The sequence below is a fragment of the Tupaia chinensis genome, unplaced genomic scaffold (genome assembly GCF_000334495.1).
Source record: "Tupaia chinensis unplaced genomic scaffold, TupChi_1.0 Scaffold000661_1, whole genome shotgun sequence".
Taxonomy (NCBI): domain Eukaryota; kingdom Metazoa; phylum Chordata; class Mammalia; order Scandentia; family Tupaiidae; genus Tupaia; species Tupaia belangeri.
In genome coordinates this window covers 4736066-4751951 of record NW_006160183.1, presented here as the reverse complement: position 1 = coordinate 4751951, position 15886 = coordinate 4736066, and the positions used below count along the sequence as shown (strand labels likewise).

The window sequence follows — 15886 nt, the reverse complement described above, 5'->3', positions numbered from 1 at the left end:
TCAGCAGATTTGAATTTATTTGTGTATCTCACGTCTTCCTTTACCAAGCATGAGACTTCACTTTCTGTTACATGACTACAGTAATTTAGAAAGTAAAAGGGGCTAGTGAGAGAAACCCCTTTTACTGAGGAGACTAACATAAAGACCAGAGGAAGAATGCTGTGTACTGTACTTCTGTCAAAGCTGCAGAGACAGTGCCAGGAAACTAACATGTGAAACTCCATTGTATTATTTGATGCAAATGTGTCTTAGAAAGACAGCAGTGTAGAAAATTATAGTATAGATTTTAGTTGAGTAATGAGCATTGCTTTCTAGAGTGCTTTTTGGTTGGGAATTTTTACATTGTTTTCTTAGTATGGTAATTAGATTTATACTTTGTACTAGTTTGATAAATTATGGGTAGATTGCAATTATTTTGGATGTCTAGCATTCTACTAGGGTTATCATTTGGGTTTAGAAATTGTTATATGGGGTTGGCAGGTGGTGTGGTGGTTGAGGTCAGCCCACATGGCTGACCATTGCTCCAGTCCTGGACCTGGAGGCTTGCTTTCTTGCTTTCCCTTTCTCTTGCCCTTTTCTCTCTCTCTCTGTCCCTCTCTGATCAAATTAAAATAAATAAATAAAATGAAATAAAATAAGTCTTTAAAAAAAAGAATCATCATTATATGAAGAGAGTGCCAATTTTCATCTGTTATATTTTATGTATTTATTTATTTTGGAGTTTTTTTTGCGATGGGGTGCGTGTGCTCACCAGAAAGACAGAGGGAGACAGAGAGACAGGAAGCGAGAAATCACCCACCCAGGGCGGATGGCCATGCTGCAATCCCTTCTTCTCCATTCTCCTCTTGGGCTCTTGGGCATGCACGTGCATGCGCCCAACGTAAGTTTAAGGCACCAGGTCCAGGACTTGAACTGTGGTCGACTATATGGGAGTCCAGCGACATAGCCATCACGCCATCTGCTGGTCCCAAAAGCTTAATAACTTCTATCTTTCCAAAGCATCAGAGGGTCTTCTAAGAAAATGTATATTTGGCCAGAGAAGATATAGGTCAGTGTGAGTGTCAGTATTAGAGATTGGTTTTTAATGTAGCCTTGTTTTGTAATGATAAGTGCTTTGGGTTCGTTTTAACACCTTGCTTTCTTACCAGTTCATTTCTTCTGCGCCAGACATTTTTTTTCAGACATTTTGAATGTTTATTTTAGTTAAGATAAATCAGTAATGAGATGTAGAACTTTTTGCCTTATTATTGAAATCATTTTTATCACTTCATTTTATATTTCATTGAAAGCAGCAAACCAAATCCCAACCAAATATCCACCAGCAATGGCAAGCCTGGTGCTGTGAACGGAGCCGTGGGAGCCACGTTCCAGCCTCAGAATCCTCTCCTCGGGCGAGCCTGCGAGAGCTGCTACGGTAAGGTTCCTCCAGCGGGGCTTTGCTTCCTCCTTCTGAGCCTGTCATCATTCAGCTGTGCTGCGCAGAGGCCAGCACAGTGTCTGCTTGGACTGAACAGGGGCTCAGAGGGGCCATGTGTGCTGAAGTGAGGCGTTGGGCATCTTTCCCTTTGCTTCCGTGGGGTCCTGTGTTGCTGGAGGGTCCATAGCAGCATGTGCTACTCTGTGTTCAGAGTCTTGCTCATTTTGCACGAACTAGGGCCCGTAATATGTGCTGAGTCCCCTGTTGGAGTTTCTCAGTACAGTTTGACAACTTAAAGGTGCCAAATAATAATTCTGTAGAAAAGACCCTTGTGTTAAAACCAGATCTTGTTACAGGGGACAACTTCCTGATGTAGATGTACAATTAGAGGTTAGGTTGGAAATTTAAAGGCTTTTTTGGGGATGTCTTCAACCTCTGTAAATACGTACATGCTTAATCTGTTGTAAACCAAGAGTGTGTTCCTGTGTATGAATTTGTTGTACTGATTTCTGCTTCAATAGAAGCTGCACCTTTAATTTCATAAGATCCCCTCTACCTGTAACCCTAAAAATGTTTGTAAACATAACACTAATATAACACCAATAAAATTTGTAGTGATCGAGTCAATTTGGGAATATATCTACTGAGAGACCAAAAAGTTCATTTTTATAAGTACCTTGGTTAAAGAGTAAAGATTATTTCTCTTGCTTATTTTTTGAAGAAGAATGCACTTTAACATAGTGCTTGCTACATAGGCAATTAGAACAAATCCCAAGTGCAGTACCCATTCAGAAATTGCACTTTCTGAAAACTGTTCAAAGCACAATTCAGATGGGTTGTTGATCTCACCACCTATAGGTTGAAGCTCAGATTCTAATCAATTTTGAGATGAGCAGGTCTGCTTCAAAAGAGCAATGTGAATACAGCCAGAAGCTTCAGGCAGGTCTGTAAAGTGGCAGGTCCCATATTTACCACTAACTAACAAAACTGACAGAAAAACTCAGAAAAAGTGTTTAAGAATCTCTTACTGTTGTGCACTCCTTACAGTAGCAGACTTTTGCAAATGGAGTTTTGCAGTCTGTATTTTTAAAATCGTGTGTTTGTGACAAAGTCTGTAGAAAATAGGGGTAAGAGCGAAAGAAAAGACCCATGTGTGGATTAACTGCCAAGTATAACCCTCCGACCAGGTTCCTCAGGGCAGCAGTTTGGGGAATGCTGTCTTGTGATATTTGCTCAGGCCTGAGCCCTGCTGGGTTTATTTACCTATTCTGGCCGTCTTGTGTTTGCCGTGGGTGTTAAATGCGGTAGGTAAGAGGAACTGTTGGGTAGTGGATACGCTTTATATGTGTCTTTAAAATCTCAAGCAAAAATACAGTCTCTTGGGCCAGCCTGTAGTGTGTTGGTGAAGGCGGCTGGATTCCACATGACTGACACTGGGCACATGTGCATCGTGTATGCCCAAAATCACTGCAGGAGGGAAAGATGGAAGAGAAGAGGTTGCAGCTTGACCAAATCCATGAGGGGTGCTTTCTTCCTTTCCCTGTCTCTGTCTCTTCTGTGAGTGCACACAGAACAATTGAGGAACAATATCGTCTTGAAATAGGGTGTGGTTACATTGTCAGCCTGTTTCCTTCCAGTCAAGGTGGCTTGGGGTGGGAGAAGGAGAGAAACCAGTGTTTATTCAAAGTCAGCTTTGGCTCTCTGCAGCTCTTTAGGGGTAGATGGTGCTTTAAGGAGATAGGAATGGGGGGCGTTTGTGTCTCTGCTTCTTACACCAGGCTTCAGCATTGGAAAAAGCTATTTTTGTTTTTGATAGTCAGGGTCTCACTATGTTGGTCATGTTGGCTGTGACTCGTGATCTTTCCTGCCGAGTAACAGCATCAGCCAATGCAAGCTGCTGAGACCAGGCCTGGAAAAGGCTTTTAAAGCCAAGTCATGTAATTATCTCTCCTGATCCTAAGGAAGGTGTGAGCCAGATAAATGCCGACTTCATAGGAATGCTACATGGGGATGTGTCTAAATCATTTTCTGTACCATGGAGCATAAAGGAAAACAATTTGTGGAAAATTATATTCTTCTGGTCATGATTTTATATGGATAGCATCATATTTTTGAATTGGAAATTTTGAAATTTTGAAATTCATGTCTATTTAAATGAAAATAAGAGGGGCTGACAGGTGGCATGGTGGTTAAGGGCCCTGGACTCCCATATGGCTGACCGCAGTTCAAATCTCAACCTAGTGGCTTACTTTCTTGCCCGCCCCCCCACTCTGTCCCCTGTCCTTCTCTGGTCAAATTAAAAATAAATAAGGTTGAAGAAAATGATTTAAAAAGAAAAGAAAAGAATTCTGCAGATAAATGGAAATGGCTTAATCTGTCTTAAATTGTGACTTGCAAACACCCTCCATACTCAACATGAATTCCTTTACATAAATATTCTGTTATTTTTTTCTTAAGGAATTACTTTATTTAACTTTATGTATTTATTTTTAATTTGACCAGAGAAGGAGAGAGAGAGAGAGAGACAGAAAGCAAGCTGCTGAGTCCAGGACTCAAACTGCAGTCAGCCATGTGGGAGTCCAACACCCTTAACCACCATGCCATTTGCCGGTCCAATATTCTGTTCTTTTTCTGTGTGCATGAAGTTAGTTTGCTATAGGAAGCATATACTCTCTAGAGGGAGACAGAAACAGAGACAGAGAGAAAGAGAGCAAGAGAAAGAAAGAAAGTGGGAAGTCACCCACCAGGGGTGATGCCCATGCCACTGTCCCTTCTACTACATTCTCTTTTAGGGATTTTGGGCATGCGTGCACAGTGTGTTTTTGAAGCCTGACGTGTTTTTCACTAACCATGCAGTAGGCCATGTGATTACCCAGCTGCCTTAACCACCATACCACCAGCTGGCCTGGAATAATTATATAGTATTTTAGATCCATATGTTATTAAATAATCTCCATTATAAAATATCTTGATATATACGTGTAAGCGTTATCTCTAAAGAAACAATGTGATATTTCCTGTTTATCAAGTTATACCTCTTAATTGAATTTGAGTCAATTATTAAAGGAAAAGGCATTTATTGACTAATAAAAATGATACATCATGATTGGTTTGTGTAAAAATGTATATTTGAGTGAGATTTTATATTCCAGAATAGATTTGTGGCTTGTTATTTAGTATTCTTAAAATTTGTATTAAAAAAAAAATCCTGAGGGCCATCAGGTGGCATGGTGGTTAAGGCCCAGGATCCCACATGGCTGATTCCCAGACCTGGCAGCTTGAAAAACACACTGGATGCATGAGCATGAGTACCCAAAATCCTGAGGGGAGAATGGAGGAAAAGGGATTGTGGTGTGGTCATCCCCCCTAAGGGGTGTGATTTCTCACTTTGTCTGTCTCTCTGTCCCTTTCTAGTGAAAACATGTGCTCTATGACAAAAAATCTCAAATAAATAAAGCACACTTATTTTATTTATTGTGTTCAATTATAAGAGAAGAGACTTTTAGGCCTCTTTTTTGAAAGGAATCATCCCAAAATGACAAAATACAGGTGTATAGTATTATTTCCAACATTCTAAAAGGTAACTTGACTGTAATAGCCACTGTGTTTTCTGCTTTGACATTAGTTTGTGAAGTGTTAGTTGACACCTATGTAAACTGAATATTTTGATCTAATGAAGGTAAATTAACAAACCAGAGGAAGAATATTGCAAAGCAAGTTTACAGAATTATAATAACTTTTACATACCTCATTAACTTAGTGTTTCAATATCAGTGTTCTGTTTTAAATTTTGTCGTCATCATAGGTATACTATAGATCTTATATGGCAGTGATTAAACTATAAAACTAACATAGGCTTGCAGCATTCAGCTAAATGATGTATCAACCAAGTTTTAGATTTTAAGTATTTAGTTATATAAACTGTACATGCTTGCTTGATAACAGATTTCTTTTCATTTTTTTGAGAGAGATTTTTGTTACAGGGTGAGTGCATGTGCCAGAGACAGAGGGAGACAGAGACAGAAAGTAAGAAAGCCCCCCGGGTGGGGGGGGGATGTCCACGCTGCAGTCCTTTCTCCTTCTTTCTCCTCCCAGGACTTTGGGCATGCACGCACATACTCCCGGCATGAGTTTCAGCTTGCCAGGTCCAAGACTCAAGCTGCAACTGGCCATGTGGGCGTCTAGCATCTTAACATTATACTGCCTGCTGGCTGAGGGATTTTATTTTCAAAGGGAGTAGGATTAACTTATGTATTTTGTCTCTTGAATGAAATAAAGGAATGAAAAATACGTAACTGTTTCTTTTAGATCTCTGACTATCAGTAGGGCCCCTCTGAGCACCAGGTACCATGAATTGGTTTCTGAACCATAGGTTTGGAAGCCTGTATTTAGACTTTTAAATGCTAATAATAAGAACAACAACAATAACAATATATTTCTGAGAGCTTATTTCCAGAAATGTATACAACAACGAATGTTTTTAATTAATAAAAGAAAAACTCCTTCTTAAGCACAGTGCATAACAAAGGATGCTTCACTTAACAGCTGCTCTCGAGAAGTGCCACAGGCACTTCATACGCAATCGAGGTAAATGACTTAATGAATTCTAGGTATTGAAAGTGTATTTATTTGCTGTATTTTCATGTTTGGCTTATAAACCGAGAAATAGAAATAGCACTGTAAACTAAAGATAGTTTTGGAGTATTTTTGAAATATCTGATAATATTTATATTGATGTTACAGATTACATAACATTCTTCGTTCTTTCTTTCTTATTTTTTCTCTAGCTACCCAGTCTCACCAGTGGTATTCTTGGGGCCCACCTAATATGCAATGTAGATTATGTGCAACTTGTTGGCTGTATTGGAAAAAATATGGAGGCCTGAAAATGCCCACTCAATCAGAAGAAGAGAAGTTATCTCCCAGCCCAACATCAGAGGTACATGAGCAACAGATTTTTTAGTATTGGAAAATGTCATGTTTTTTGACAGCGGGATCATTTCTTGGAAACATAAATACGAGAGAATATTTTTATAGCCAAACGTAGCACCATATTCAGGGTGGTTGTGGAGAGAGATTTTTTCAGGTATTCAAAATATTGGTCTTCAGAGATTAGCAGACAAAAGAATAATATGTGTAGGAGGTAATGTCATAAGTAGAGAGCTTACGAATTAAATATTTGTTTTAATTGTTTTTGAAAACAGTTGTAACCTGTAGTTACTGTTGAAAATATGTCATAATTTTATTATAGTTTTTAAAATTAAAAGACATTTCTCTATTCATTATAAGAGCATATGTGCACACATGCGAGAGAGAGAGAGACTAGACCTAGAATTTAGTCACACGGCTCTCTTCTTCCTCCAGTCCTCCAGCCCATCAGATCTTGGGCATTTGTGTACATGGCCAATGTGTTTTAAGCTGAACAGTGCCAGGGATTTGAACCACTGTTGCCATGTGGGATTTAGCCTTTCTTGAGTGGCATGTTACCACTGTCATGTAGCCAGACCTAAGTATAATTCTTAATTGACATAATAGTCATACATATTTTTGCAGTACAGTATTTCTTCAGTACACACAATGTGTAACATCAGATTAGAGGAGTAAACATCTATTGTCTCAAACATTTATTATTACTTTGTGTTGTAAACATTGAAAATATTTTCTTCTAGGTATTTGAAAACAAACATTAAATTGTCACTAACTGTAGGTGTGCAATAGAATTCATCTCTCTTTACCTACCTGCAAGTTTGTATCTGTTAAGTAAAGAGAGTGTGTCTTATGACGTGAAGGAATAAATATAAGTTGAGCATTTTTTCCTCCTCCCGACTACTGTGGATGGACAAGGAATTACAGACGCAATCTGGTGGCCAACAACAGTTGAAATGTCATTTTGGCAACATCTTCATAGATTGAAGATGTCGAGGAGACTTCTCTTTCAGTGACAGCAGGATCTCAGGACTCCTTAACCTTAAAGCAAACAAAGAAACAAACAAAAAAATCTAGTCTCCCCCAACTCTTTGGAAATTTCTTACTATCTTGAATGTGATTTGGGATTGTTTTATAAAAGTAGACCATTATACCGATACCCAGTTCCCTTCTCTCTTCTTACCCATTTCCTTCTCCAAAGCACACACTTTTTAATTCTGTCTTTGAGGGGTGGGGTTATAGATGCTTCAGTGGATGATTTAAAAGTTGTACTTTTCTTTGCGCATCAGGCAAATAGTAATGTGTTTTGGCAAGTTCTATTCTTTAAATGTCTGTCGATTTCTGATTTTGTAGGACCCTCGTGTTAGAAGTCACATGTCCCGCCAGGCCATGCAGGGGATGCCAGTCCGAAACACTGGGAGCCCAAAGTCTGCAGTGAAGACCCGTCAGGCTTTCTTCCTTCATACCACATATTTCACAAAATTTGCTCGTCAGGTCTGCAAAAATACCCTCCGGCTGCGGCAGGCAGCAAGACGGCCGTTTGTTGCTATTAATTATGCTGCCATTAGGGCAGAATGTAAGATGCTTTTAAATTCTTAACCTTATATGTTGTGCTTCTGACCATTCTCTCTCTCTCTCTTTCTTTATTTTTATTTTTTTGTTTGTTTGTTTGCAATAAACATAAGTTCTTGTGTACAGCCTTTTATTTGGTTATTTTTTTTTAACATTGTTTTTGTCTGCTGCCATTTGTATCATGCCACCCTGAAAGAAAACCATTGACACCTCTGTAATCTTTACCAGAAGTAGTACTCAGCCAAAGATAGGGGAGGGATCCTGTCCGGTACTTGAGTTTGGCGATGGAATCCCCCAAGGAGACTTATTGAAGCACTTGACCAATTAGGTAGTACCACAAAATGACCTCTGAGGGCATTGTTTACAGTGATACTTCGTGTTTGAGGTGGCACAGTCCAGCCTTATATGGATTCATTAGGTTTAAATAAAACTTGCCAGTTTATACCAAGTAGAAATTGTATGTCTTTATAAACCTCTTGCTTTCCACAAATGTTTTTACAGTTGCCCTGTAACATGGAAATTCACAGTGCTTCATAACAGATGCTTTAGAAGGTTTAACAAATTATAAATAAATTGTAAAGTCACATTTGGGGTGCATTTTCTAAAAGTACACATTTAGGTATTGCAAGCCAGAGTCAAAAGTTGTGGTTTTGTGGTTGAGCAATCTATTTGTCCAGTTTGGTTTTCATTTCATAATCATATATCATAAATATTGCCATATAACATTTACATGACTGTTACTCTTACCTTCAACACATTCAGTCTTGCTTATGTTTCTTTTGTTTTGTTTTGTTAGAACAAGGGTCATATGTACCAGTGAATTGTGGATTTTTCTGCTGTGACCACATAACTGAAAATGTGTCTATAATTTGTGTTTGGTCTGCAGTCATATTCCTGGCTGACATGTTAGAGACATGCAACTGTTTGTTTTTGTTTTTGTTATTTTCCTAAGGGATGAGAAAACTTGCTGTCTGGCTTAACAGATATGAAAATCTTAAAGACACATTCAGATGCTTAGTCTCTGAGAGATAAGAAATCTTTTACTATAAGATGCTCCACTTTGATTTAAAGAGGATACCCATAAAAGGTGTTCTTAAAACAGTTTTGTTTCCCCTTTTTGTTCCTAACAGTAATTTTTAGCAGAATAGGGAAGGCTTTAAAACATACAGATAAAAGTTGAATAAGAAAAGCTGCTTTGTAAAAGGAGTGATCATTGGTAGTGATGGCAGAGCTCCATGGAGGGGAAATGAACTACATTGGATTCATGCATCCTTGAGAATTTAGGCTTATGTTTAGGTTCAGGCGAGCATTTCTGTCTATGGCCTTTTGTTGTCAGTTTCTTTCTTTCTTTTTGTTTTTAATTATTTTTTTTAACATAATTTAATTTGACCAGAGAGGAACACAGTGAGAGAGAGAGAGAGAGAAAGGGTTTTTTTAGAGAGCCAGCTGCCAGGTCCAGGACTTGAACTGTGGTCGGCCACGTGGGAGTCCAGAGCCCTTAATCACCACACTACCTGCCGGTCCCTGTTGTCAGTTTTTTAAGAAACTGGAAAGTAAACATTTGTGTTCCCCCGAACTGAAGCGGATTTAAAGCACATAAATTTATATATGCTTTCTTAAAAAATAATAAAACCTTTGAGAAGGAAAGTAAGTGAAATTTCTCCTTAAAGTTATACGGGATCGATGACCCTTTTTGTTCTTATGAATGGAAAAGAAACCATCATCTACTTAATTGGCCACTGAAGAATCTTCTGTTTACTGTGGCTCTTCTGTTAATTTCCAGCCAGTTTGCACATTGTCTTTATTTTGGTTATTCTCCAGTGAAGTATATTTTGTGTCACCTCATTCTGATTTTTTTCCCCCTCAGTTGGAAGAGCCATTCTACTAAAGGGGCCAGCAGGTGGCATGGTGGTTAAGGTGCTGGACACTCCCACATGGCGGACCATGGTTCGAGTCCTGGACCTGGTGGCTTTCTTTCTCACTTTTCCTCTTCCTCTCTCTCTGTGTCTCTCTTTGGCCAAATAAAACAAATGAATGAATAAATAAAATTAAATAAATGTTTTTTTTTTAAAAGAGTCTACTGAAAAAGCAGTAAACTACCTGCATTTTATTTTTAATTTAGTTGCATTAGTCATTGAATTCCATATCAAATCAGAGTCTTAGAATAATTAATTTTACTTTGAGATTTAAAATGAAGGCAAAAAGAAAAATTCAGCAGCCATCTACTCAGTTATTTTTTTCACAGAGGCAACTAAGAAACTTTTTCCTAGCATCTAATCTATCATTGTCCTCTTCCTTCTTTCTTGTACCTTGTTACAGACTCTTCAGCAGATCCCTTGGTCTTCGCTTATTAGTGGGAAGATATGCTTTAGTAACTGGGTCTCTCTAGGCAACCATGTCTGTGGTCCACGGGGGGGCCGATAGTAGGTTTTATTGTTTTTAGTAAGCTTTCCTTGGTTTTTCAGAGATAGTGTTGACCTTTCCCACCATATACCACCCCCCTCCCCCAAATAAAAAAGTTAAGCAAAACTATGATACAGTATGAATGAACTTTCAGGTCAGTTAGACATTTGTTAGTTCTCTTTTTTCAGAGAGAGACTTTGCTATAAGGCATATGTGCTCGCTGGAGAGACAGAGACAGAAAGTGAGAAATCACCCCCCAGGGGGGATGGCCATGCTTCAATCCCTTCTCCATTCTCCTCTTGGGATTTGGGCACGCGCACACACATGCGCCCAGGGTGAGTTTAAGCCACTGTGTCCAGGACTCGAACCACTGTTAACTACTTGGAAGTCCAGGACGCAAACTTTATGCAATCTGCTGGTCCCAAATGTTTGTTAATTCTTAAAATACTGATCAATCAACTTCTAATTAAGGCCATTTATTTATCAGCACATTGGAAAAGGAAAGTGGTTTTCCCTGTGAGCTTGCGATTCTTCTCTTACAAGCACTGTAGGTGACTCCTTCCATGCGTGCTTCCCTTGGCAGCACCATCACAGGGTGGATAGCCAGCACGTTTAGGAAGTGGCAGACACAAAAATGAAGGAGTTGGGAGCCAAGATGGGAGACGGCATCATGATTATGAGTTACTGACTGACAAGTAATCCCTGGTTAGAGGAAAGCTTTTTGTTTGGTTATGGGAATACTTTTTTATTAAGAAACCTATATTAAGATACCATCAGATGGCATACTGGGTATTTGGCTGGACCCCCACATAGTAGACTGCGGTTTGAATTCTGGACCTAGGGGCTTGAAACTCATGCCATGTACATGTGCATTGCATGCCCGAGATCCCGAGAGGAGAATGGATTGCGGCTTGGCCATCCACAACCCCCCGCCCCGGGGGTGATTTTTTTACTTTCTGTCTCTGTCTGTCTCTCTCCAGCGAACTCACATGCCCTATAGCAAAAAAACTCTCTTAAATAAAAAAAGAAATAGAAACCTGTATTAAAGTATAAAGTATAGTGAAAAGGAGAATCTCTGTATATGCATAAAATAGCTCAAAGAATAGGTAAGATGTGACAGCATCTGGGACAGGGATCTGGGAGACCAAGGGAAAATTGGGGAAGGAGATACACATTCTTGGACACACTTCAATTTGAACCATGGGAATGTATTTTCTATTTTACTAAAAATAAATTCTAGTATGACCAACATATGTTTAAGAATAAATACATGTAGGGACCAGCAGTTGGTGTAATGACTATGTTGCTGGACTCCCATGTAGTTGACCGTGGCTCAAGTCCCGGACCTGGTGGCTTAAACTCTCAACGGGTGTGTGTGAGTGTGTGGCCAGGATCCTGAGAGGAGAATGGAGGAGAAGGGATTGCGGGGGGTGATTTCTTGCTTTCTGTCTCTCTGTTTGTCTCTCTTTCTGGTGAGCGCACACGCCCTATAGCAAAAACCTCTCCCCCAAAAAAGAATAAATATATGTGATATATATATAAAAAAATACTTAAAAATCAGTTTTCCCAAATACGTCATTTTTTTCTTTCGAGTTTTCATTCTAGAGTGCATGCACTGGAGGAGGGAGACAGAGGCAGAGAAGGAAAGTGATAAATCACTGTTCAGAGGGAATAACCACACTGCAATCCCTTCTCCATCCTCCCCTCTGGATTCTGGGCATGCAGGCACATGTGCCCGGTGTATTTTTCAAGCCACTGGGTCCAGTACTCAACCCTCACAGTCGGCCACCTGGGACCCAACTACTTTAGCCTCTGTGCCATCTGCTGGCCCTTAAATATTTATTTTAATAATACACCTTTATATGTGAATATGTGAGCGTGCCAAACATTACTAACATTAGTGAAATGCTTCCATGCAGACTGCCTACCAAAAATGGAATCGTAGGTCAAAACTCAGAACACTCCATAAAGAAAAGTACAGCGTCCTTGAGAGGAATTATTGCTCGCAGGATGGTAACACAACATCAAGTTTATTGACTTGTTTCCCCCCTTCATACTCTTCTGTCTTTTAAAAAGCAACTATATGATGAAGTCACAGTGTTCCTCTTTTGTTACCACCCTCAGGCATGGCTTCAAAATTACCCAATGACTTGATGAAATATCTCCAAATCACCCAGACACCTGATCAGCATAGGATTATCACTAGGGAAGATCCAAGGTCCTCAGAGACTGAATTTAAGGAGAAGTGGGTGTCTTAGAAGCATTCCGTAGTAGAAATTAAAGAACTCACTAGAAATGTAGATCAAATGATTTCTCTGCCCCCTCTTGGTAACTTGCATAGGAATGAAGTGATCTGAGTTGGTAACAGGGAGACTTGAATGGCAACAGTACTCCCCAGCATGAAGTTATTTGGGAGTAACTTGGAGCTATTTTTCTGCCTGAAGATACTAATCCAACTTTGGAAGTATCCGGAGACACCCCCCCCACCCCACTTTTCATGAGAACATTTCCCATCAAGTGTTACTATTAATTGTGTAAGCATTTCTGAAAATTTAAGCTCTTCAACATTAGGAGAAAATGATTTTTGCTTGCTTATTTAGTATTTTTGGTAGAGTTTTTAGAATTCGTTTTTGAATGCATGCTTAACGTTTTTCTAACAAAAATGGCTACAAATCACATCACCTTTCCTATTTTTTTTTTCAAGGTTTTTGCCATAGGGTGCATGTACTCCCCAGAGAGCGAAAGAATGAGAGGGAAAGTGAGAAATCACCCCCTCTCCCCAGGGGTGATGGCCACACTACAATCTCTTCTGCTCAGTTCTTCTGGGATTATACACACACACACACACACGCACACACACACACACGCCCAATGTGATTTTCAAGCCGCCGGGTCCAGGACTTGAACTGTAGTCGACCATGTGAGAATCTAGCACTTGAACCACTATGCCGCCTACTGGCACCCTATTCTTGACTTACCCTTTTCAAAGGTAACCATTATCATCGTCTTAAGCATCTAGGAGATCCTAAGTAGACGTATCCTTTGTGTTTATACAGATGTTAACCTACTGTGTGCTTTTTTCTGTACTGTGTACATATAATGCTACACATATTAAGAGCTTTTTTTTTAATCAGCTGCATAATAATCTATTTTGTTGAACCATAATTTAGCCAGTATTTATCCAACATTTTTAGGTTATTTCCTTTTTTTTTTTTTTAAAGATAATAAGATGGACTTTATTGAAGGGGGACCAGAGACTAGGTATAGGGATCACTGCAGTAGGATCTTGGGATGAGGGAGGTTGGACTCAACAACTCCAGCCTTCTCCAATTACAAATAATGTTGCAACACAAATCCTTATAGACACCGTTTCATACATACTATGTAAAATGGGAACGTTTTACAAAATAGGTCCCTAAAAGTGAAAGTCTGGGTCAAGGCACATTTTGGATATTGGTAGTCGTGACCCAGTTGTCCTCAGTAAAACTTCCGTTTCCACTCCCGCCCACATGTCTGGAGAATGGCTGTTCCTCTAGAACCTTGCCTTGCTGGCACTGCAACCTGTGACCAGTTGACAGGTGACACTTCAGTTCTGTTACCTTACTTTTGACTGGGATAGAAGCGTGGCAAATATTTGAATGCCATTTGTTTCTCCTGTTCTGTGAACTGTTTTTGCCCCGACTTGTGTTCTTTCAGGTAGATGTCTTACTGATGTGTGGGAACTTTTCGTATTTTAGCAAAGTTAGCTCTTGATCTGTGACATGTGATGCTGATATTTCCCCCATTCTGCCTTTGACTTAGTTTCTGATACATTTGCCAAGCAGATTTAAAAATGAAAAAGTTGAATTTATCAAAAAAGTTGTCATAGCACCTGGGTTTTGTATCCTGGATAGAAATGCCCTTACAGTTCTATAAGCAAATTCTACGGATAGTTTTATTTTGACGGGGATCTTGAAAACCTGTGTAAGTTGTTTTTCTGAATTTTATTTATCTTTTAAAAAAGAATTATTTATTTAATTTAACTTTTTACTATTATTTTTAAATTTGACCTGAGAGAGGAAGGGAAGCAAGAAAGCAAGCTGCCAGCTCCAGGACTTGAACTGCAGTTAGCCATGTGGGAGTCCAGCACCTTAACTACCATTCCACCTGCAAGCCCCCATATCTTTCTGAATTTTAATTCATTGTGTATATTCTGCATTTCTTCCATCTCAACTCCCAACCCCCAGTATTTCACAAACATTGAAGAAAAATAGCTGGGGTTGCAATAAAAGTAGCAGTCTTTTTCTAGGTTTGCCTAAAGAAGATATAGATCATCCTCCAAGAAGTTAAAGAAATGTGCCTTGGGGCCAGTCCAGTGACTGGAATGAGAAACACACATGTTCTTGATTCTTTGAGTTCTTGGGGCATTTCTCAGGTTGCTTTCTTTACCTGTGCACTGTAAATGCATCGCTCTTTGTTTAAGTAAAGCTGAATGTAATTAGGGTAATTTGGGAGTGAGGACTGACAAGCAGAGCCCCTCTCTGGCCTGGTCTTAAGTGAGGACCAGGATTCCCTATATCCAGCCCCATGATCCTGTTTGTGTCCATGCCCTCAGGGCAGAATGCGTTTTTCCTGCGATTTTTCTCATGTTCAATAGTAACTTGGTCGTCTTAGTACCTTTCATTCTAGTTTCTTCATAGTTGAGATGGAAAATTCTGGCCACCAACTACTTTCTTTAAAATACAAAGAGGATGAGTTCAGAAGTGCTCTGTGATATAAATGGTCATCTGGAAAATCATATAGTTAATTTTACTAAGTGAATGAGAAATTAGATGAAAGTGAGGATACTTTAAAGTGAAATGTCTTGGGGCTAGCAGATACTGTGGTGGTTAAGGCGCTGGACTCCCATATGGCCTAGGGTTCGAGTCTTGGACCTGGCGCCTTGCTTTCTTACTTTTCCTCTCTCTGTCGTTCTCTGGTGAACACATGTGCCCTATAGCATATTGAAAATAATAATTAATAATAACAATAAATAAAAATAAACAATTCTTTTTAAAAAATGAGATGTCTTTAGATATTGTGTGGATGACCTTTTCGATGGATTTGTTGCTTCTTGCCAAGGTGGAGGTAGTATCAGTTGCATTGATTTTATCAGTTGAAGGTAATCATCAATTACAGCCACATTGGCAATTTTCCTTTGGGCCTTGTGGACTCTGGACTAAAAAGTAAAGTTATTGCTAGTAACGATGGCGGTTGCCTTTGTCCAAGACATTGGAAGGATAACCAACATGATTCATTTAAGCTTTGTGAATGGAGAAGAAAGGCAACTTTCTTTTGTCCTTTTCCCAAACACAACTTGAATTTTAAGTCAACTAATAGTTTTAGGAAGGCATTATATAGTATTAAGTCTCAATGGTTTGACATGTGTTTGATCCTTGCAGGATTTGGGTGGCTTCCTAATGTTTAGATTGTTCCTCCAAAATACGCTTATTATATTCTTGCTTGTATCTTCACCATTATTCAACCACAGGTGAAAAGCTTCAGAGCTTAGTAATGTAATGTTTTTCCCAAGGGAATTACCTGAACAGT

The 15886-nt window shown here is 39.3% G+C and overlaps 1 protein-coding gene across 1 annotated transcript in view; it reads left to right on the top strand.

The window, feature by feature from the left end:
- The window catches only part of MTA3 (metastasis associated 1 family member 3), a 167487-nt gene that overhangs the window by 127822 nt on the left and 23779 nt on the right, over positions 1 to 15886 (top strand). The window contains exons 14-16 of the mRNA XM_027776329.1: positions 1290 to 1414; positions 6205 to 6356; positions 7697 to 7919. Coding sequence (XP_027632130.1) covers positions 1290 to 1414; positions 6205 to 6356; positions 7697 to 7919 — 500 coding nt within the window. The remainder of the gene's footprint in view (positions 1 to 1289; positions 1415 to 6204; positions 6357 to 7696; positions 7920 to 15886) is intronic.